This window comes from Anomalospiza imberbis, chromosome 9 (assembly GCF_031753505.1).
Source record: "Anomalospiza imberbis isolate Cuckoo-Finch-1a 21T00152 chromosome 9, ASM3175350v1, whole genome shotgun sequence".
In the NCBI taxonomy this organism is placed as follows: Eukaryota; Metazoa; Chordata; class Aves; order Passeriformes; family Viduidae; genus Anomalospiza; species Anomalospiza imberbis.
The window spans coordinates 22401379-22425803 of NC_089689.1; the positions used below are offsets into that span (position 1 = coordinate 22401379).

A 24425-nucleotide genomic window follows, 5' to 3' on the forward strand; every position below is an offset into this window, starting at 1 on the left:
TGATGATGGAGCTGTAGTTGGCATCCTCTATATCTGAGTGAGTACAGTTTTGTGAGAGTTGTTCTAGACTGAAATCAGAGCAGTTGCTTCTGCTTAACTGTGCAGTGATATTGTTGTGCATTAGATAGCATTTCAGGCTGTCCTCTAGGATGGCAACCCCTGTTAGTTCAGTAACTGTGCCCAATTAAAGTTACATAAGGAGTTGGCAGCTTCCATGCAGGTGCACTGCCTGATAGCTGCTTCAATGAATGTTTCTGATCCTTTGAATCATTAACTAGTGCAGTCACTAGGCTGTTCCTGCATAGGGAATGCACACCAGAGGGAACTTTAGTTGTTCCTCACCCCAAAACCCTTGGCTCAGCCCTTTGTTGAATCTCATACAGATACATCTTTGGGAGCCCTTTTATATAGAGGTGACAATTGAAACCCATGGGAGCCACTGTAGTAAAAGACTATGGCTCTTTAGATCTTGGGTGGTGGCTTGGTGATTTCTGCTCCAAAAGGAAGAAGTCTATGGTTTTATAACTTAGCAAATGATAGAAAAGTGAACCGTGAAGATACATCCAACCTAATGTTTTCTGCCAGACAGTTCTTAGGAGTCTCTCTATTGCAGGCGGCTCAGACAGTCTGTTCTTCACTTGCTTAGGTCACTGTTCAAATAATAATGATGCCCCAAATAGCTCAACACACATCTCCCATGTAATTTTTTTTAAAGGAACCGTCCTTTTTGTTTTTTAAAGCATAAAGGAAGAACTTTCTGCTTACCCTCTATTGCAAGACCAAAATTTTCTGCTGGGGTTTTTACACCTTACACGCTTTTTCAGGGTATGGTGACACAGAGTGGGTATCTTCACCTGTGTTATCTTATGCTTACTTACAGTGGAATATTTTTCTGTGCTCGTTGGGCATACAATTTAAAGTTTAAAATAAGTCAATATGCTCTTTATAGAGATAGAACGTATCTTATGTCTTGACTTCTCCAAAGAATTTGGCTTTGCTAGCAAAATAGTTTTAATTTCTGGGCATTTCTAGTGAATAATTAATGGATTTCAGTCTAATGACTATTTAAAAAGTTATGTCTCCAAGTATCATGTTTTTATATGAAGCTTAATAAATGTAACCATGCAAGTGATGGCGTAATTAGCAAGAGGTATATTTTTCCCAATGGCATTTCAACTGGTTTCCATTATAAGTTTTCTTTTACCACAGTGTAACCTGGGAAATTCATCTTCATTTGAAAACTACTGCACTCTTACATGGTTCATCCTGGTTGGAGTGTCTAAAAATATAATCAGTATTTTGTGGAAACTTTTCTTGATGCATAGTCAACTTAAAATGTAGTCAGTCACAGGAGTTTTGATCTTTGGGGTATTCTTTTTCAAAATTACCGCATTGATCTGCTTGGTACTGCTTCGGACTTTTCAGGGAGTTTGGCTTACTTCTAAAATGACAGATTTTATTTAAAAGAAGATGATCTTATACCAAGGAAATTTATTTAATGATAAATGTAGCTGCTATAAAAAAGTCCAGAAAGCAATGGGTTTCATGTGGACTGTTTGCCTAATTGCATTCTCATTTAATGTCAGACTTAATTAATGTCCTGTGTTGGTAATGGTAACGATGAAAAATAGGGAAAGTCGTTGACACTGACTATTTATAACTGTCCAGTGGATGCAGTGTCATTAGGAGGGCTCTGGAAACTGTACGTTTGGTTGACAGAGAAATACTCCATCATCACAGGAGCTGCCGAAATGTTCTGCAGGTGGTCTTTTCAGAGGACAAGTTGGGCATAAAGAAGGGAAGGTGCATTAGGAAGATTGATGGAGGCTAAATATCCTGAAAGGAGAGTGAGAGAATGTTGTAACGGAAGAGGTTTCTTCAGGTTTGGAATAATTCAGGGCCTGGAATTCATAAAGAGAAGTTAATGTTATTGTGAGTTAAATAGAATAGAAAACTCACAACCTATTTGTGTGAGTCTGTTGTTGACATGTTCTCTCATATACAGATATGGTATAATTTTGAATTAGTGAGAAATTTCTGGTCCAAATTTTCCAAAATGTTTTGCTGATTGTGCAGAGACAGTAAGGCAGTTCCTTCAAAGGATTTCATTTGTCATTGTAGGTGTGAGAAAATCCTTATGCTTCCTATATTTGTTGCTACTAAAGACAATTCTGCAAATGGTGACACTGTCATATTTTAAGATATGACATATTTTAAAAGCTTTTTGATGGTTTGTGTTCTTCTGTTTTTCTAGCAAAAACACTGCATCTCTAAGTGTGGTGTCTTCCTATTTTTTTTGGGTACTCTGAATTTCTTGGGAATCTCTGGGTCCCAAAATGATTGCTTTGCAGGCGCTGATTTGCAGGATTAGAGTCTGTGACTTCCATGTGGAACAGGCATTTTGAAAAGTAGGAATATAAAGTGTTAAAAGAAACTTCTGCTGCGTTTGAACCAATGTTATGTAATTCTCAAAGTGCTTTTTGCAGTTCTTGGGTAAAAGCTCTGCAGAATTGTGTTAAATGGCAAGATGGGTGAATGGATGGGTTTCTGATGATAGCAAACACCCCCTCCCCTTCCCTGCTTGGGGTGCCCTGTGTTCCCCAGGAACAGCAGAGGATGGACAGGGTTTAGCTGGATTAACATTGCTGTAGGGCTGTCAGTCACTGATGCCCATGGAGAAATGTTCTCCTAAAATGGCTTCTCCTTTTTGTGTCCTTCCTGCAAGAGATGTTAAAGTGCTGCTGCTGAGTACAGTGATAATGAAATGTCTTCAACTACTGAGTTTTCAATCATTTTTGTAAAAAGCATGACTAATACAGATTTAGGGGTGTTAGCTGATTGTGATCTTATTTGCTAACTATAAGCAGTAAGGAATTTATTTCTCCTGTGATAGGTTTATTTTGTTAGTTAACTGAACACTTTTATTCCACCATTATTGCTCATGAATTTCAATTCATGTTTTAGCTGACAGAGTAAAATTTTCATACCTTTTCAAGACCGGGGTTTATTGGAATTGGAAGGTCACATAATATCCTGAATATAATTCCAAAAGGCTAGTGTTCAGTTTCTACTTGATTGGTATATGATGTTACATGGACACAAAAATGAATGTGTTTATTTTTCTCATCAGTAGTAGACAGTGGCAGAGTTTGGTTCGGTTGTACTCTAAATTAACTTTGTGAAATCAAACCACTCTGTCATGTAGATTATTTTTGTAAAAATGTTTAAAAGCACTAGAAAAGATAGTCGTGTTGTGCAGAGTCTAAAAATCCCATTTGCCTGTTATGAATTCCAGATGGAAGGGAATACTTTGCTCAGTCAGATACTGTGATTGTTGATAAATGTATGTATTAAAAATACGTAATTATTTAATGGAAAATTATGAAGGCCATCTAATTCTTCCATGAGATTCTGTGGAAAGCTAAAGCGAGTCTGGTGGGATTTCTTTCTCCCAGACATGTGGATTTGTGTATTTTTTTAGGGCTGTATTGTGCTTGGAAGGCTGTGCCAGCTGTTGATTGTCATCTTTCTCATGTCTGTGATAAAAAGCCACTCAAGAAGGCTGAAATATGAGAACATCATTAGCTTTCCTACTGGCAGAAGTGCTTAAAGAAGCCGCAATAAAAAGAAAATAGATGACATACTGAAATTAAAAAAAAAAAAGCAAAAAAAAAGCTGCTCCAGTGAGGTTTTGTTTAGACCCCAGAAAAAGCAAAAACATGGCAAGGGGGTTCTATAGGCATGAAGGGGAATAGTGAACTTGGGGCTGATGTGCAAAGGGGGTGTGTGGGAAACCTCTGATGTGCATCACACGAGTCCTGCTTGTGTTTTGTTGTCAAAATTCAGCTGGTTGAGCTGTTTTGAGTTACCAGGTGCTACGTAGGAGTTTGTGTTTACTGTGACTGACGTGGATCTGATGTGGCTGACTTCAGGGGGAGAATGGATTTCTGTTTTTAAACTGATCTTAGGAGGCATTAGAAGTTTTTTTTTTAATTAAAGATCCACTTGGGTTACTGAAGATGAAAGATGAGATTTGTTTAAAGGTGGAAGATTAATTAAGAAAAAAAACCAAAATGCCCCTGATATGCCTCGTGTAGTTAGGAAAAGAAGAGCCACCATGTCAGAATAAAAACACAAACTAGGGAGCCAGTAGTGCTTTCTGTGCAGACACAGCTCAAACCCCGCTGTGTTATTCAGGATTGCAAACAGTGCCCAGTTATGGTTTTGAAAATACTGAAAATATTTTGTTTGTAATTAGATGATCACAGAGAGATGTATAGAAAGCATGTATGCTGTGTATTCAGCAAACTCCAGGTTTAAAGTGTGTATATTAGGAAGAGAATAAATATCTCAGTTTTGCACTGCCTCCTAAGGTGGAGGGAGGGAGGCAGGGATGGAGCAGGGAGAAAACAGAGGCAGTGGAAACAGCAGCAATATGTACGCTTGCCTGCCTGTCTCACATTAATGGAACAGCTTGCAAGGTCTACAGGGAATTTGCATTGGCTCTGTCACTGGTATTATTTAGTTCCTTATTTATTGCTAGTGGCTTGATTGTGCTGTATTTTCCCAGCAATGAAAGCTTTTAAAGATCATGTCTGACTCCTTTTGGACAGTGCTGTCCAATTTCTCTCTGCCTGCTACCAGCATGTTGAGACGATCCAAAAGGTAATCTAAGGATTTTGCGAGTAATTCTTACGATGTTTTTCTAAGCTACTTGTTTTAATACTGTTTAATCTTGCTTTTTTTTTTTCTGTTTTAACAGATTGAATCATATTCCTAGTACGTTAGATATGATTTCTTAATTTCTGAATGATTTGTAATTGTATTCATTGTAAAAATCATACTGTGCAGATCCACTGTTCGTTCTTTTTAAAGGTATTTATTTAAAGGCATTGTTCCTTCTCATACTATGTGAATATGATAAGGGGTTTGTTTCTACAAATGATGGATAGATGCTTACTGGGAGGAAGCTGCTTTATTATTTGAAGTAGCAAAACAGTATTATGTTGAAATAGGCAGCACCATGAAAGACTTGCAAATATTTTGACTTACAGCACTTATGGTCTTCAGAGAGATAATGCATAACCTTAAATTTTAAATAATGCTTAATACATTAAGCATATTTTTTTTTATTAGAGATGTGAATATGTTAATGTAGCAGTTAATAGGATGGAGTGTTTGTATTTACCCTGCTCTCTGGATTTTGATAAAATCCCATTGAAGTGTGTGAACTAATGAATGGTATCGGATCTGATGCTGTACAGGGCTGTCCCTTCAAGACTGGGAAATATCAACTAATTATCACTCATCAGGTGGTCTGTGGAGCTTAACATTTGTAGCCTGAAAACTTACTGGTAAGATTGGTAGGTAGCTAATCCTGAATAAAGCAGTATATTCAGATTTATGAGTAAACAGTTGCAGCTGGTACCAGAATTTCTCAGAAGCTGGTTTGTTGATACAGTTAATAATCTGTGTAAGACTCATAATATAAGCTTTGGCTTAGGTTTAGGGTGACTTTTGTTCATCAGCTATCAGAAATTATATTAATATTTTTAGAGGATTGTAGCTTCTACCAACTAATATTTCAGGGGACTCTTATTTTTTGTTATTATTCCACATTTGTGATTTAAATTTTATCAAAGTTGTGTTTTGTGCTGCCACTGACTTTTAGAAATCTCAATGGCAATGAAGAAAGATTTTTGTAAATAAATAGGAATCTTAGTTGCCAGGAATTGCACTAACAATGTTGTTCTTTTCAAATTGTTGTTTTTAGCCTGTGTTTTAAAGTAAAAGAGCTCCTTGAGATTCAAGGTTGTGTGTTGATATCTCTGCTCCAAGCAGTAACTTTCACAACCATTGAGCAGTTTAGCAGTGGTTTCATAGAGTGATAGAAGTGACGAAGATAAAGCTTCGTATTTTCTTACAGATTTCTTGAATTTGGCTGGGGAGAGGAAAGGGAGGCAAATTATAATCCTGTGCCTCCATTTCCACAGGCCAAGGTAGGTTGGACTTGGCTTTCAGGTGCTCTTGGCCAGCAGCCTGTGAGATGGGAGCAGCCTGGTGTGACGAGACCTGGCTCGCCGTGAGAGCCAGGGGAGCTGGGCAGAGCCAGGAGCGAGGGAGCTGCTTTAGGGCAGGTGAGGGAAGACACCTGGGCATAAGAAGATAACCTGTGTTAGACCTGCAGATTCTGGATCCTTTTATTACTGCTGCTTGCACAACTTTGGTTTCCTAAAGCTCCTCCATTCTGGATGGTGTCCAGTGTGCCTAAAGGTAGTATTTTATGAAAATTCAGCAATAATAATTTTCCAAAGACACCCACAGTGTCTCTCATAATAAATAAAAAATTAAACCATCCTTGTTTTTCAATATCTTGTTAGTGTGCCATTTTGAATTAAAAATTACACATCAAGGTCAGAAACAATTTGAGTGATACTAACAAGGTTTCAGGTGTGATATTTTATCAGAAAACTCCTACTCAAAATTTACAATTTCATTTATTGTTAGTAGTCGAAGTACAAAAAGAAAGGAATTGATCTGTAAATCCGCTGAGCATCTTAATGGAAAAGAGATGACTTTTTATTGATTTAATCACATAAACGAGTATTAGGTATTTCAAAATGATCAAACAGCACTATGAGTATTCAGAGCAGAGAGCTGCTGCACGAAGTCATGTGGTGGAAATCCTATTTTGCACCACAGGATGGAAACTGCAGCCTTCAGCCAGCCTCAGAAATGAAATATTTGAGCATGTGTGACAGTTTGCTGGGAATATCACCTTCTGCCGAGCCGGGCTGGCAGCCTGCCAGCTCTTTGCCTGCCATCCTGGGGGAGATGGGTGGGCAGGTTGGGCTGGTCTGAGGAGTATTGTGATAAATCACTGTAATAATGTGATTCTTGCCAGGGTATCCATCCTGAAATCCCATGTCCATGTATGCAATGACTTTGCTCCTGAGAGTATCTGGGCTGTGAGAGTGGTCTCTGCACATGGAGTGCATTGCAATGCCATGACCTGGGTGTTTCTGTGTGCTAATGTTCTCAGGATTGTGGCATCTGGGCACTAGGAATGGAGTACTCTATCACTAAATAAATAAATAAATATTTTTCAGTTTTAATTGGCCCCCTTTCAAAGCACAGTGTTCTCTTCGTGCACTTCCTTTAAAAATTATAATTTCAATTTAAATTTCTCCTGTAACTTTGCAATCTTGGTCACGTTTAGCAATAGAGAGTTTTTTATTGTGACTAATATTTGATACAGTTTTCCTCTGCTTGGTTTATAAAACTTCTGTACAGTCCTGTTGCATCAGTGATAGCTTGTGTGCTTCTCTGCCTTGGTTTTCTCTGTTTTAATTTGGTTTCAGAGTTACTTGTGGTATTCTGACTACTGAGCTATGGCACATTTCTCTATAATGGCTTCTGATATGTACTAAAAATCCTAGAGGGCTTGACTCCCATATGGCTTCTCCTACATTAGGAGGCAAATGGAAAGGACTCCTCTTTCTCCTCGGTGCATTTTGTGGAAATGAGCTCTCCCGTGCAGCTGGTGGGATTCTGGCCGCAGCTAATGGCTCTGGAAAAGTGAACCATCTGCTGCTCCAGTCAAAGTGGCTGCCTTGTTTCTTCTCCAGCGTATTCCCGGAAGGATAGAGAGAGTCAAGAGCAAACTGTAAATACATAAGTTTCTCATGGGAGGGGTGGCATAAACATAAATCACATTTACCTGTCAAACTGGTTCTGTATAAATATTTATGAGTTTAAACTATAGGAGAAATATGAGAACTCCTCGGTTCAAAGGGCATGTGGGGCCGGTATTCTGATATCAGCTCTACTGAGGCATTGCCTATTGAAATTGGGTTATGGAAAGATAAAGCATAATTATGACGTATTTAAATTAAATGTCTCTGCATTTAAGTCCTTTTGTTTCTTTACACTTTGGGCATATCTTGAATATACTCTTGTGATTTGATATTAACAGCACTGTAGAATTGTGCAAATGAATGTTTGTTGGTCTTGTAAAACTAACTTAGAATGCTGATTTCTAATTTTTTCCTCATTTTTTTCATTTTAATCCTCTCTGGGTGGAACAGGCTGTGACTGTGGGTTTTAATGATTTCATTTTTGTTTATTTACTTTCTCTTTGCAAAGTTAAGATGGGAGATTTGTATGTTGAAGCAACTTGAAAGATAATTCTGGAGAATGAAAAAGGTGGAATTCTGTGAGGAAGGACATCTTGGATTTTTATCCACAATTGCCATTGATGCTTTAATTCTCTTTCTTCCTCTCCTTTCAATGAAAGGGCTTTAGTGATACAGTAATTTGTTAAAATCACAAGAATTAACTGCTTATAATGTGTAAAGCAATCTTTAAGTAGCAAAACACCTCTAAGATCAGTGATTCTGTGGAAATCATTGTATTTCATTACAAACAGTTCCTTGGTAACTAAGAAAAATGCTATTCATTATTGAAATAGTCACAAACAGTAAGAGAAACCACCTTTCACTGGGATGTAAATGGGTGAATGGAAATATTCAGGTGGCCAAGAACATAAATGGTACTTTCTGATGCACTGGTGTTTTTCTGGTAACTTTTCAGTTGCCATAACAGGACCACATTAGACAGTGAGTCCATACATATCCCCCCAAATGTATCCAGTGTCTTTTTCATGCTGATTCATCTAGATTGACATTAAAAGCTGTGTGTCAGAAGGATGCCACCTCCTCCATATATACATTGTCACTTTGAAGAAAAACAATTAGTTTGATGCTAGCAGAATACTTACTTTTTAGTGGTAACAGAAAGCTAGCATTAAAAATGTGAGTCTATACTATAATTAACTTCAAAGTGACAGCTGTCTTGCCACAAATTTCCTTGCTTAAATGAATAACATAAGAAATATTTCCCTTATGTTGGGAAGGATGGGAAAGACCTGGAGATCTGATGCTTTTGATAATACTTAGCTCATTTTTTTTTCCCTAGCTCAGCATATTAAATGACCATCTGACACTCATAATTGGAGAGGAAATTTCATTCAAATTACTGCTGCTAGGTATTTCAATATGGCCTTAGGACAAAAGCACTGCTTAGGAGAGAAAAAATACCCACCTTATCTTCTGAAAATCTCTTCATGACAATAGTCTGTTGGATTGCATGGAAATATAATGGATATTTTGCTCACTAATGGATGAGTTTTGGGGAGCTTCCAATACGCTCTCCATTACAGGATATTTGCACTACTTAAATACAGTGGAGGTGGCTGGTCCAATGAATGGAAGGGAGGTCCTCCTAAAACCCCCAAACATTTGTAATGATTCAGGCAATCCACCTGGACTGTTTGTATTTTAGTGGGAATGTAGTTATATGTGGGATTCTGTGTAAATCATATTTTATGTTATTTTGAATACTGTTGGCAGTTTCCCTGCTTAAGTAAAACCCAGGGAAAGGGTCTTAGAGGGTTAACACTGAAGTTTTGAGCCTTGAAAGCTTTTTGTTCAGATCGAAACTCTCTTGTATGAGCATTTGGCTATTGCCCAGCACAAACCAGTTTTTCAAGTCAAAACCTTTGTGGGGAGGAAATGAAGCAACACACAAATTGCAGACAATTTCATGAATTATTTGGATCCTTCACATGAGTGAGACTGCTGAGTATAAAATAATTTTGCACTGGTGTTTTAAGTGAGCTAAATGCAATACTGGGGTAAGAGACTGGTTTGAGGAGAGGTATGAGGAAAAGGGAGATGCTGAACTTTACAGAGGACACTCAGATCAGGTCAGTTCTACTGTGGAAGGGAAGGCAGAGCGCACACACTGGCACGTGATTGGCCTGGAAATGTGCAGTTCTTGTGTTTAATTAAAGTCGACACATTTGGGTGTTGGAATCCTTACAGAGTCTGTGCATCTGCTTATTTTGACTGTTTTTTGTCTCTGACAAGCGCATTTTAAATCTGAGTGCCCACCAGCCTAAAACTCTGGGATGGACTTGGAGATGTATCTGGCTGTGAGGAACCCTGCCCATGCCATGATGTGACCCTTTGCAGGCCCCTGTTCTTTGGACAGGTGTGAAGTTGTGGTCAGGAGCAAACTAAGAGATGTTCTCTGGTGCACTTGGAATTCCTGTTATTTTACTGGCAGCTGGATGTTGACCTTACAAGGAGCTGTACACCTTAGAGAAAACTGTATTTTATAAAAAGGAGACCTTACTTAAGGAACTGAGAGATACATTGTATGGCATGTCATCTTCTATCGCCAGACACCTACCTGGAGAGAAATTAGTTAGTTTTCAGCTGGGTGCTCAACACTTTGGATTGGCCACTATTTTAGTTACTATATTCAACAAGTAAATATCTTTTCAGACCATTAAGGAAAACACCTTTGAAGTTATTTGTTTCTACATTTGTAGCTAATTATCAGATAACCCCTCAATAGTTTTTCTGCACTCATAGCTGAATTACGGGGTTTTTTTTTCCTATTATTTTGAGGACTACATATTAATACCTATTTGTTCTTTAGAGTAATTTGCTGATAAAATGAAACATAAATCTGTAGTGAAATATCATAGGTTGTTCCAGGCCTCTTAAAAATTTAGTTTTAAAGACTGTTCAGGGTTTTTTTTTTTTTGTTTTTGTTTTGGGGTTTTTTTTTTTTTTTTGGTTCTATGTCAGCTGAAGGTGGAAGGGTCCAGAGAACTGGGATTCAGAAGGAGAATGCTTACAGTCCTGTGCAGGGGAGTCCTTGTGCCAGATATAAAATCCAAACCACCTGATACCAGTCTCTTTTGTCTATCATTTTAGGCAGTGCTATGCAGTAAGTTGGATGTGTTTTGAGATTGTTAGCTTGATCAATCACTATCTTTCCACAAAAATGCCTCAACTGTCATGTTTTATATGAGGACAAAGCTTAGTCATGTATTGAAAATCTAAGCAAATGTTATGCTTATATATCAGTATGATGTCTCCCCATATATTCATTGCTGCCTGCTGTGTTTACGTAGCAATAAGCACGTAATTTAAACTCCTTCAGAATTAACAGAAGATGTGAACGTCACCTGACGTGTTCTATTTGATGTTGAAGGAGTTTCTTCTGGTATCATGCAACACTGGCAGTGAGCATGTGCCAGAGGAGAGACTCACAGTGACGTGAGGTAAAAAAATCTTCTGCAGGCACACATGAGAACAGTCTTGCCCTGAATCTTTGTTCTCTGAGGAAGCGAGCTTGGATCCTGCGGTGGCATTTGAAATTACTTATTTCCAGTATATTGTGCGTTTTCCTGTCCTGTAATTTTTTTCCAGTCTTGATTGCATGGTAAATTAGGATGTTACAATTAGCAGACCTAATTTAAATTAAGCATGATTGCTATGGAATTTGAATACCTGACTTTCTCTAAGTGTTTGCATTTGTCTTCCTCTGTGTCTTCATTTGTGTACGTTCTGCAATTTTCATGGGTCTCATTTGTTTTCTGCTGGCCAGGCTGGTTTCAGACCATATGCAGAACAGAACGGGGACAGCAGGAATGCTGGGATTTCTCAATGCATGGCTCGCAGAAATGAATTTTACAACAATCTTTTACACAGAAATAGGCTAATGTTATTTAACAGCCCCATCTTTCCCCACTTTGCCTCAGAGAAAATTTGGGCTGTGTTTTCCTGTGCTTGTGAGTTTCTGCTGAAGTTTGTTAGACACCATTTGTAAAAATAATGCTCAGATGTTCTTAGTTTCTTTAGTTGTGAATAAGTATATAAAGCATTCAAAAGGCTTTAAGCAGTTTCTTTGCTTGCATTCTGATCCAATTTTACATGAGGTACATTTATTAAATATCTACTTTTTGAACATCTGTGTAAATGATGGCTCTGATTTTACTAGGTTTTAGTTTTTTCATTTTCATTTTTTCATTTTCATTTTCATTTATTTTTGTTATCACTGCTACCATCCATTTATTTTTGATACATTCATGTGTTTATACGTACTGCTCTCTACCATCTTACTGTAACTGGAATTGATTTTGATTTTACTTTTCAGCCTTCTTAAGTAGAATAGCTCTTGAAACAAGTACCCTTCCTTGGCAGTGGTGAGCTGCTTCACCCTTTGGATGTACTGCTGGTACAAGCTTTAGCTGTCAGCTTGTGACTTTTAATGTTTGTGTTTTTCTTCTGCTCAGTTTTGTGAATGGTTGTTCCAGCTTCAGTCCTCTAATATTTCAAAACCCTGTGTGTGTGTATCTATTTGTAGTACACATTTGTATAGTTATTAAATGGAAAAAGCCATCCTTCTATGAAAAATTGATGGCTGTTGGATAATGAACATTTGGCTCAGCAAGTAGGCTTTACACAAAAGAATGAAGTTTAACGTGTAATCAGGCTTGATTGTTCCAGAAACGTCCCCTTGCTTGCAGATCTGAGGGCTGCTCTGTGTGCCAGGGCAGGATCTGCACTCGGGGCCTCCTCCTCTTCTCCTACCCTTTGTGGTGTTGTTGTTCCATTAACATGAAATGCCTTCTACAGGTGTATTTTTTTATTATTTTAGTAGTCAGCTTATTTGATCTGATAAGCACTGCAGTGTAGATATCTAATGTGTTTTTGTAAATAATTTTTTCATGTCTTTTTAAGTGTGTTGTTTTTATCCAGGAGAGTGGTTTATTGACAGACCTGTCTGTGTAAATGAGTAAGGACCACATAAAATAAATGCTTTATTTCAACACTGCAGTGTATCTCTCTACATGAATTTGCACCAGTTTTAGTGGCTACACTGAGCATTTTCAATGTCCACAGAACTTCAGCTCCTTCTTTGTGTGCCCCCTTCTTTGACGTTTAGAGCCAACTCTTATCTCAGTAGTCTCTCTTCCCTCTCTGCCATTCAGTGAGTGCATTGATTAGAAAGGTCCCAAAGCATTTTCTCTTCTGAGGCTGAAGGGAGCAACCTGAGCCATCCATATTCTCTCTGTGTGTCTGTTTTGAATTAAAAGCACCACCTTGGCAAACACATCTCACCTTTGTCTTGCTCTGGTAGGGAACTGCTCTGCTCAGCCCTGGTGGAGTCCAGGCAGTCAGAGCATGGCATTTTCCCGTCTAAGCTTAGTCCTAGACAAATGTCAAAATGTTGTAGCCTGCCTACTGAGACTACAGGTTTATTAAGCCCAGATATTTTCCTAATATGTCCATTGGACTATTATCAGTCTGCCTTAGTACACTCATGCTTTACTGTTATTTTTTAGAGATGTTTTTGAGGATCTTTCTCCCATCTTTGTGAGTGTGCAAACATGAGCAATAAACTGTTTTCAGTGCTTCTGTTTGAAGGCCTTTAGAGGCTGAATGTTTGTGTGTACATGTATATATGTACTTTAATACTTGCATAGAAAAGTGGTTTTACCCTCTTGAGGGAATGCACCTTTCTTCATTGGACTGTCTTTTAGAAGTATCCTGGTTTTTTTTCAAATTTTATTAAACTGATGCTGATATTTATCTTTTGGTTTTCTTTTGTAAGAAGCTGCTAAGAGTTGGGAAACATTATTGCTTTAGGAAGGAGAGGGTCTTGGTGATGAAAATAGAAAGCACATTCTCACTTTCTAAGTTGAGAAGCAAAAGTATAAATTTAAATTATCATTGTAAGATAGGCAGATTGACACTGATTTTCTGCATCTGTGTCATTACCTACTACACTTTGCAAGTGGGGATGAATTTGAGAATTGTTTACCTATTCAATGATTTTTTTTAATATAATTCAAATTCTGCAAAATTAAGAAAGGCAAAATGGAATCCCAATAAGATAAAAGAGCACAATTCTCATAGCAGGCAATGGTTAGGGCAGTGCCTGGGTCAGAAAGATAGGAGGGATAAGAGTGTTGATGGTTTTCTTGGTAACCCAGCTTACCTTGGTTTTTTGGGTACTTTTTAAAAGGTCAGATATTTTGATCACTTTAGCTTCTATGTTAAATCCAAAATATCTACAAAGCCTTTCTGTCTAAAGGTATGTAGAACTGAAAAATTGAGGGATGGTGGTTTTACAAAAAGCTACCTAAAAATGGTGTGGAATTGGTTGCAGATGAGGACCAGGGGAGTGGGTTTATTGTCTAACAGCGTGCTCTCTTTGTTGTCTGCTCCTCTGACATGTTTGTCCAGATGCGGTGCCGTGTTTTGTTCAGGATTTTCTGTGCTCTGCTATGCTGGAAGCTGCTTGCAAGTTAAATATGCTGGGTGATGCTTAAGAAAGTTGATGTTGCAGAGCTGAGGATGGCAGTAAGTGAGGCTCATGTGCAAAATAGCAGAGGCACCAGGGGAGGAAGCACGGCACAACACTTGTCTGAAAGCCACAGCAGAGATGTAGCTCCAGGTGGGAGGAAAGCACATCACAAGTGTAACATTCTGCCAAGCAAGCACAAACCCTGACACTCTTCAGCTGGCCTCCATAGCTGGAGAGGATGAGTCTTACCAGCAGAACAAAACCTTTCCAGTGGAGCTCAGGAAATCATCTTAAGAACGTGTATTTTTAAAATGTGCAAAAAATTTGATTGCAAACATCCTAGTTTTATTCAGAATATTGCCACCCTGGTTATTACTCTACTGTTCGGCCGTGTGAAAATCTGTGTTCTGTGCAGTAGAGGCAACTCCCTGGACAGTTAATTAAATTAATTCTAGAATAGTGTATTGTTAGAATAGATTTAAAATTAGATCAGTAATTAATCCTCATGCTGAGGTTTGGAACCGCAGGTAGCTGGTAATGAGCTAATTTGTAGCATTTTTTGATTCTTAAACTAAGAAAATGCTCTGAAACAAAGAGAACTGATCGTGTTGTGTGCTACAAAGCAACCAAATGCATTTTCTTATTATTTTATGTAACATTTACATTAAGCCTGAAAAACTTTCTTTCCATTTTCAGCTCATTTGCTTTGTTTCCTGGGTGCATCTTTGGGGAGAGTGTCTAGAGCAGGTTTGTTATATTGCATACCTGTATGTAATTGTGCGCTCCACGGTTAGAGGATTTGAAACAATATAAAATCACTATGTCATTTCATTCTGGAATTTGTTTGCTTGTATTTTTTGGAGGAAAAGAAATGTGATAAACCAGCTTCCATAGAATTGCCAAGTAGAGACTTATTTAAAAAACCAGCTATGCTATGTGAAGCATTTAATAATAGATTTGGAGGAAATGGGAAATGAAAGTATGCAGTAATGCTTAACTTTCATTCAATCAGCCTTTCTCACTTTGTGATGTAACTTCATGGCAGTATAATGCATAACACAACTGAAGTAGGATATAGGAGTGCTTGAGAAGGTTTGTTTTATGCTTTTGCCCATTAAATAATGTCTTTATTTATTCTGGGGTCTCTCTTCCATAGTCGGAGATTTTTTTTCTTACTTTTGTTCTTTTATGCTAAAACAAAGATAGGCTTGCAATGTGTTCAGGATAAAGTGGATTCATGTGGTTGAGAACGGCTGTACCAGTCACTGTAATCTGTTGTGACATCTCATTTTGTTTGGCTTTGCAGAGTTGTTCCTATGTTGTTAATAATGCAAAAGGTCTGGACTATAAAGACTGGTGTAAGCAGGTGGGCACCAGCCTCAAGCATTAGGCAAATTAGACATAAATTTGGTGTTCACTGGCAATTCCAGCCTTTTCTTTTGTAATTTCTTAGCTTGCGATGCTGCTGCTTCTTCAATTCAAGTTCTAAATGAAGTAGGAGGGCTTGTCTAACATATAGCTTGGTTTAGATGAAAGGAAAATGGTCTTTCGTGCAATAAGTTAATTCCTAAGTACAAAGATGTTAATTTTCCTTAAAACAAAAGAACCATCTGCACCCAATTTACTCCTTGCTTTGTAAGTCTTGCATTGCTTGACTCTGTGTTCACCTCAGCTAATGTGCTTGGTAGCACGCTGAAAGGTGTGGTGGCATTGTGGAAAATGATGTCCTTTGTGTGTTTTACCCCTGTGCACTCTCTGGATACCTGTACAGAAGTATAACCCACACTTCACAAGTTGACTGCATCTTTTTCCTCTGTGCTCTTCTTTTTTTGTCCATTTATTCTGTCTCATGGGCTTCAAAACAATGGGCAGTGCCAATTTGAGTAGAGCCTGGCTTGCTGAACAACTTGCATCTGTTTCTGTGTTTGTTGTAATTAAATTGTAGAAAACTTTTTGTGGAAGAGGACCCTGCACTCAGGCAGTTGTTTTTCACTGTTGTTTTTATTTAGGTTCCAAAGTTAAATCCTATTTGAAGTTCTTCAAAAAGATGGTGGAAACAGAATTACTGTAATCCAGTCTCAAGATCATGGGAGTCAGGGATTGATTTTATAAAGGAGAGATTGGCAGGTACAGATTGTCCAGAGATGCTCTGGACAAAGGCTCCTGAGTTGTTTAGTCTGGACAAAATAACCAGGAAGGAATCCAAATTCAGGAAGTTTCCTGGCTCCTGTGACTTTAATGACAGGAAATAGAAAGCAGCTCTCCTAGGTGATGTTGGGAGGAAGATGGTTCTGTGTCTGTTGCGGTGGAGACTCTGCTTACAATCTTTAAGAAGTTGCTTGTTGGACTCGTGCTTCCATCCTTTGTATCTTAACTGTATGTAATTGTATTTCTTTACAACAAAAGAAGTGTTTATTGTAGGAATGTGCAACCCCCCAAACCTACACCATGAATAATAACACTTTTTTCTCCCTCCAGTTATTCTAGGATGAATAATTCTTAAACTATTCTTGAATATGAGAAAAAAAAGAAATCAGTTGAACCAGATGCTTACTTATCTATTTTAGAGAACTAATTATCCCTGTTGTTGGTAGTGCTAAAGCTTACAAAATTGCTTCCATCTTTGAATTACTATAATTAAGACGATAACTTCCACATCTAGTTAACATTGCTGTGCAGCTGCTGCATTCATTGACATGCAGATTTTGGATTTTGTAAATTTTCTGTCATTGTGAATAAAAATTTTAAATACTTATTTTCATTTCCAAAATGTCTGTTTCTCATAAAGAACTCTTTGTAAAGCAAATCAACTGAAACCAAACTTCTGTAATGTCAGAGGAGAATCTGGTGAAGTTTGGTTAGGTGATATTACATTTTAGGAAAATAAGTATCCACAAATAACTTTAGTAGATATGACTGCTCTGAATTTTGTATCCCAATTCATAGGAATTTGAGGTCACTAAATGGAGTGTCAAATCTGGAACAAGTCTGATGTTTGGCTTCTGAAATGCTATTTTGAAATAAGTTACTGCAAGAGTTAATCTGGCACTATGACAACTACTTTGAGGTAGTTTACAAAATTCTAAAATAAAAACTTTTGGTCAAAGGTTGGGCTTGATGATCTGGTAGGTATTTTCCAGTCTTAGTGATTCTATGACAAATCACTAATATGAATAAAATGCATTCATGAATAGTAACCAAAACGTGATTTAAGCTATACTTTTTCCAAATATCTTATTTCTTCATGTTGATTTCTGTCCAAGTCAATGAGGAGGCTCATGCAATCAGTGTAATCTTGTTTACTTACATGCTCCAGCAGTTTCAGCTACGAGAAATTCCTCAAGGCCTATAAATTCAGATGGATTTTGAGAAACTTCCTTATCATTATTCATTTATAATAACCAGCATCACTATGAAATTGCATGATAGTGGTGGTTGGTTATTTATATTTACATTGTTTTTTTCTGTGGCCCTCGCTTTCATTACACGGATGTCTCCTGGGCATTAATCAGTTTTGCTCGGTGAGTTGAAGATGTCCCCTGAGTAAACTGCTAAAGTAAAGAATCAGATATTGATTTATGCTGAAACTGAGTCATTGATTTATTTTTCAGACTTTTTCAGAATAGGCACATGAAACAAGGTGCACTCGTGGTGCTCATTTTGGAGGCTTTCTGTGGGTGAGGTGGAGGAGGCTGGTTGGGGTGCAGATGAAGAGCTGGGGGCTGCGTGCAGGTCTCAGGTACAACGCCAAATGTGCTCGGAAATAACTCTGGGCAAGGCTGCTGCCTTGGGGGCACATTTCAGTGGGTCCAAAAGCAGTGTCCAGTTACCAGACCCGTCCGATGTCCTGCAGGGTTCAGTTTCAGGAACGCGCTGGGGACACTTCAGTACACGTAACAAATGATATTTTTAGTGCAGGCAGAGAAGTTAACTCCAGAAATAGAGTAAAAGCTCTATTTCCATAGTGATGCAAAGGCATTGTTTCAGCAATTTCAGTGTAAGATACCATTTTATCCATGTTTTTAGAATTAAACCGAGGTGCTCCTGTGATCTCACACGTTTCTAGGCTCGGGTTTGGCTGTGTGGGTGTTTGACCAGGGAAGGGAGGGCAGCACCTCCAGAGCTCTGTATGGGCTGGAGCTTGGCCCTACAGCCCTGGGCCCTACAGAAACTCTGTGCTTGTAAAATTGTATTTTGTCTAAGCTGGAAGACCTGGAGGGGATTAGCTCTCTGAGATGATGAAGTGAGATCTGAGAAAAAAAAAGAAGGTTAACAAGACCCATAGCAAATTGTGAGAGGAAAGGAGGTTCAGGGGAGGACTCACCATGTGTTTAATGAAAACAGCAAAAATTTGGCTTATAAACAAATAATAATGCTTGAAATCTCTCTGGACTGGTTAAAAACTGATTTTTTTCTAGTTAAAACGTAATATATAGCCAACTTTCTCCCCTTTTATTTCTCCTATTACTCCTGTTTTCTTATGTAGATTGAAATAATTCTTGAGTAAGAAAACATACAGTATTGTTTTGAGAATTCACAAATAATAATAATAAATAATAATAAATGCAATTTAAAGGATCTCCTCATTATCTTTGGCCTGGTAGCTCACTTTTGAGCCCAGCACTGTCTGTCTGGCTAAAATCAACCTTCCAGGAAATATTTTTTTCTTCAGTGGAACTGCTTCTGCCAGCAGTTAAATTGACTAGTTTGAATTTCTTTGGCACTAAGCCCTGCTTAAAGCCAGCTTTGCTTCCTTCATATTTAGCTGTTCTTTAGGAGGTGCTCAAATGCTGTCATAGTGACTTGTGGGGGAAGAGGTCATCCCACTAAAGTCTGCTTGTTACCTACTCCCTTCACCCTTTTTTGTTTTAGTGCCTACCAGAACTTCATCACTCTGCATTTCCTCTAGGATTCCTACATCTGCTAAAAGCTTTTTCTCTATATGCAGAGAGCTCTCTTCCACCAGTAGAGAGTGTGATTGTACTTGTGTATTTTTCTCAGCATAGAATGTGAATTTGAGAAGCTGGGTGTTGCATTTTTAGTCTCTGTGTTTTAAGTTTTGCCTTATTGCCAACACATAAGTCATAGCAATGGCTAAACAGACCCAAGTGGTGTTTCTCTTTTTCAGATGAGAGATCCAGGAAAATTAAAAGTTATCCAATGCTGAGGGTGCAAAGAGAATAATGTTTTATTCCCAACTTGGGCTAGGCTTTCACTCCAAGCCATTCCCTCCTCTGGGTACATTTGTGTAAACCTGACCTATTTTAAAGGGTCTCAGCTGTGCTTGCTCTCCATCCCCTTAACCCTTTCTCTTTTGGCTCCTTATCTTGGCAAAGACAGCAAAGAAAATGGGTTTATAAAACTCTGTTCAATTGGGAAAACGCAGGCAAGCAGTTAAAAAGCTCTGAGTTTGGGACAGTTCACTTCCCCTGTTATGCTGTGGTTCAAATATACCAAGTTTCCATAGTCAGCTCCAGACATTGCTGTGGTAAAGTGTGCTTTAGGAACTCTCTTTAGCAAAGAGATAAAACTGTAGAGAATGGAGCTCTGTTTTCTCACTGTACTAGTGGTTTTTATTGAGCAAGATCTTAAATTCTTACATTATATTTGATACTAAAATACCCAGAATTTTTTTTTTTAATTTCTTATATAGTAATATGTATTACACTAGAATACTCAGGAATTTCACGTTTCAAGAAAGATTTTGTGCTAATGTAAACAATGATTATCTGGCATTAATGTTGGAATTGAATATTCTGGGTTTTTTTCAGCAGTTACTGGAATAGTGTAACTGAAAACTTGTTAAAAATATCTGTGAACTGGGATTTTAAGCTTCTTAAAATCGGGCTGTTAGTTTTTCCATGAGATGTGCACAATGGCAATCAGTTTTTGGATGGACTGATGTTGAATAATACATGAATGTAAATGGAGATTGTATGGAATCAGTTGGATAATTCTGAGGAATGCTTTAAGTACACTAAAGAGCCTGAATAGCAGTTAATGGTGCTTCAACTTTATTACTGTTTATTATAGTTGGCAGTTCAGTTGTATTTTTTTCTGCATCAAGTTCTCTAGTTTCCTATAGAACAGCAATAAAATAAGCTTACAAATAATAATAGTCAGATGCACTGTATCCTGTGGCAGCAAAATACTTTTGCATTAAATTGTAGTTCTTGGCAGCCCGAGTGTGTTTATTGTTGGGCAGCTCCAGCAGATCAGTCCGTGCACGAAGGACCTGGCAGATGTCAGCATCTGGGGTCTGCAAGCAAAGAGGCTTTTCCTGTGCCTGGGGAACCCAGTGTGGAGCTTCACAGGGCACCCTTGGAGTGGGGCCAGAGAGCTCCTTCCTCAGCCTTTGCTCTGCTTTCCCTGCTCCTGGCTGTTCTCCCACCCCTATCAACACCAATGGGGTTCTAGGTACCTGTTTTGGGAACTGCTGAAGTAAGCAGGAATGTTTCTGCCATGTAGGAAGCAAGCTGGAGGTACAGAGAGTAGATGTATGTAGCTGTAGTGCTTGGCCAGTTGTAAGATTTTGCTGGCAACTTAATTCCTTCTGTTTAAACAGCAGAAGAAGTGGCAATCACAAAGGGATTTAACTGTCTAACTGCTCTTCTTCACAGATTCCATCATTTAAAAGTGTTTTGCTCACCCATTGTGATTCCTTTTATCATCTTTAGAGCCAAATGTTTGCTACCAGCAGTCACGAGCTGGGAAGCAAATGGAGGAACCCCATCCTTCTCTTCATTTGGCTCAGCTTTCCCAACAGGGGAAAAATAAATCTGAACTGTCCCATAAGAAGTGTCACTTTCCTTGCTGGAACAAAGTCATGGCAATGAGTGGAGTTGATGTGGTGGAGGCATGTCTGAAACTTGCTTTGCAGAGTTTTCCATTAGTATTGCCACATGTGTTCACAAAGATTTTTGGATCCCAGGCTTTAAGTTCGATTAGTAATCCCACTCATCTGCTGGGTTGTGCTAACACTTTGCACTGTAATTTTAACTCTGCCCTAAGGAATATGCTCTAGTTTCTTATAACCAAGCCAATAATTTTAACAGATTTATTTGCTATGTTGGATATTGGTAAGAGTATCCAGAGCACTCTGGGCTATGTTACATTGTTTTTTGCTTTTTGTTGTAAAGTTGTAAAGGTTTGTAAAGTTGTAAAGCATGAGTTGCACATATCCTGTGAATCAGGAGTAAATTACCAGCTATCTCCAGCGGCCTGTGCAACAAATGCTTCCAGAGTGTTGAAACACTTGCTGTTGACAAAGTACGTTTCTTCCCTGTACATTTCCTTCTTTGCAGGATCACTACTGAGATCAAGAGTATGAGAAATCCCACCCTAAATACTGAGAGTTTCCTCCTAGCAGAAAGAGATTCTGCGGGAGCTGCCTCGAGGTGCTGTTGTCCATCTGAGCATGCCTAATGGTTGGTTTACCTTTCTTTCAGCTGTCGGACAAGCAACAGGAAGAGTTTGATTGTAACATCCAGCACATCTCCAACTCTGCCACGGCCACATTCCCCTCTTCATGGACACACAGGTAACTCCCTAGGTCTGCTCCACCTGGGAAGCATCAGTAGTCACTCATTGCAGTGAGTTTGAACATACGGATACTCAGTATCAAAATATGCCCTATAGAAATCACTCTGAGTGTGGTTTTTCACCTTCTCTAACTTGTAAGAGGGTCCTTATAGTTTCAAGATAAATGTTTTATGTTCTGCACTTTCTGGCTTGTATCCATCCTCCACTCTTCCTGGGGGATTCAATCCTCTTACATCCTATTAAAGAGCCTGAGATGGAAAACAAAGCCAAATAAAATTAGATAAATACATTTAAGTAAATCTCTTGTTTTGAGTCTCTGAGCATGGTTAATTTGTGCCAGTGATTTAACTGCAGTTCTCATGAGGAGGAACATCCTGCCTGTTTCCACGTGCCTCCGGCAGCCTGGCAGCTGTGCAGTGTGCCATCTTATGGTCTCTGTCTGCTCCTCATAGCAACATGAGGTGTTTGGGAGTTCTATTTCTTTTTTACACTGCTCCCAATTTTACCATGGCAGCAGCTGGGAAATGCTCATTTCAGAGCACATGGGCAGGGGCTTATTAGTCATTGAAGTGAAGTGTGTGAAGATGTTCTTCCAACAGAAAAAGGAATAACTCTTCAGAAAGGGTCACACATGCAGATTCAACAGCTTGCCTGAGCAGCACGTTCCCTTGTTTTTGTTGCTGAGGGAGGTAGATGATGTGTGACGACCTTGGTTTTGCTATTTCACAATGCCAGAGAGGATGACTGGGCTCCAGGTACGTCCCTGATGGGCACCAGTCAGTAGCAGGAAACAGCTGGAACGTTTGAGGCACATCACCCACAGCGGAGCCTTCTGGAAACACGTCACTGCTGTGTGTGAGACAAGGAATGTTGTTTTCATTATAATCAGACTGTCTTCCTCCTACATGGCAGTATGTTCTCTAAATGCTTTCTGGAGAATGAAACTGAGGCGATGCTGAGAAAGAACAGCAAACTGATGGTAGCTCAGCTAGAAGGAGCCATCTGCTTTTGTTTGCAGAGCTTTGCATCCCGAGAGGTGATATCCAGCCTGTTGAAAGGAAAAAGGAGGCTGAAGTTATTGTTGAGGGATGCCCATAAAAGCCTCATTCGCTCTTAAGTTTTCGCAAAAATCTGCCACATTTTCTTGGGATGCTATAAAAAGCCCAGTCATGGAAATCCAGGAAGATGCTTTAAGTACATTGTTATTCTAAAATGACCCATGACTTTCAAATTAAAATGTTAACAAAATCTTACAGATGGTATATTAAAACCATTTTATGCTTCAGAATCTGAAAGAAAATGCAGGGCTAAAAATGTGTATAGGACCATCTCCTTCCACTTCAAATTCCCTTGTTGCTGTTTTGTATGGTTATGGTAGCAACAATTTTGTAAAATTTAGTTTAAACAAGGCATTTTTCTTTGTAGAGATTCTCCACTTAGTTACGTTGTGCTTTTTGCTTTGAATTCATGTGTGTTGGTTTCACTACATTCTAAATTAGCTCTATGAGCCTTTAACTGAGAAAAATAAATACTTGGGAGATTGTAACAAGATATTGTCATGATCACTGGTCAGAAAACAAATGCAGGAATGTTCATAATAGAAACATGTATATTGTATTTTCTTTTGATTTGCTTTTCTCCTCTATTTAAAAAATCAAGTTTCTTCTGGTGGTTTTGATGCTGTTTCAGGCTTTATAAGCTTATAATTTATTAGAAGTATGTGTCTTCTGAAAGGAAGAGTAACTACTCAGTGGTGTGCTACCTTACTTTAGCAGTAATTTTCAAATATTTTGTTTTTTTCCCCTGTTGTTGCATATGTGAATTAAAATTATTAATTAAAAGTACATCCTTTGTTCCTGCAAGAGTAGCCAGTAGTGCACAGGAAGATAAATTTATTGTAATTTGGGTTCTCTACCAGAGTCTTCCCTGGGAAAAAAAATAATTTATTCAAGAGACAAAAGTAGATGAAATTTAGAGTAGAGTCACAAATATTTTCTTAAGAAATATCATATATGAGGAGTGAATTTGAGAACAGGCTGTGATATTTGTTTAGTATTTGAACAGAATCTGTCAGTCTGTTTGTTCAGGCACACGCAGTGATGAGTTACTAAGAAATGCTGGTGCCTCTCTCCGGCCTCTTTTGTCTTGAACTTTTCTCTTGTCTTCTTAATGCCCATTCTGAGCCTCTCCTACAAATCAAAGGAACAGCAAGCATGCAGAGAAACCAGGGAGGCTTTCTAAAATGTTTCTGTTCAGACGCCACACTAAAACAAATTCCTAAAATATTAAAATGAATACACTAAAATACAATACTCTAAATACACGAGTATAAATAAACGGCAGTAATGTCAGGAGTTACTCTTGTGTACGTGTTGTGCAAGTCAGTGAGTGAGATCCAGGAGAGTTGTGTCTCTCTCAGGCAAACCTAGCTCCTCATGAGCACTGATCCAGGCAGAGGGACTTGCTGTCCCAAACAGCATCCCAACAAGATGCTAGGCAACTTCATATCCTAGAAAATTTAGAAAAAAAATATTACTTAAAGAGCTCTCAGCATTTGAGAAAGAAGTACAACTAAACATTTTGAACCCTGCCATGAAGTCATTTCTGAATCAAAAGCACTTAAATGTTTAAGTGTGCTAGTTCCCTTTTCAAACTGTATGAAACAGCATTTTCCAGAATGAGCTGGTACTTTGGCATAAAGAGCTACAGTTCGT

At 38.5% G+C, this 24425-nt stretch overlaps 1 protein-coding gene across 10 annotated transcripts in view; it reads left to right on the forward strand.

The window, feature by feature from the left end:
* Positions 1-24425, forward strand: part of MAST2 (microtubule associated serine/threonine kinase 2) — a 187716-nt gene that overhangs the window by 100935 nt on the left and 62356 nt on the right. For 9 of the 10 annotated variants that reach the window (XM_068198605.1, XM_068198606.1, XM_068198613.1 and 6 more), the window contains one exon: positions 21618-21709. In XM_068198605.1, the coding sequence (XP_068054706.1) occupies positions 21618-21709 (92 nt within the window). Of the gene's footprint in view, positions 1-4626; positions 4666-21617; positions 21710-24425 lie in introns of those variants that run through there. The other variant, XM_068198610.1, reaches the window with a different exon arrangement.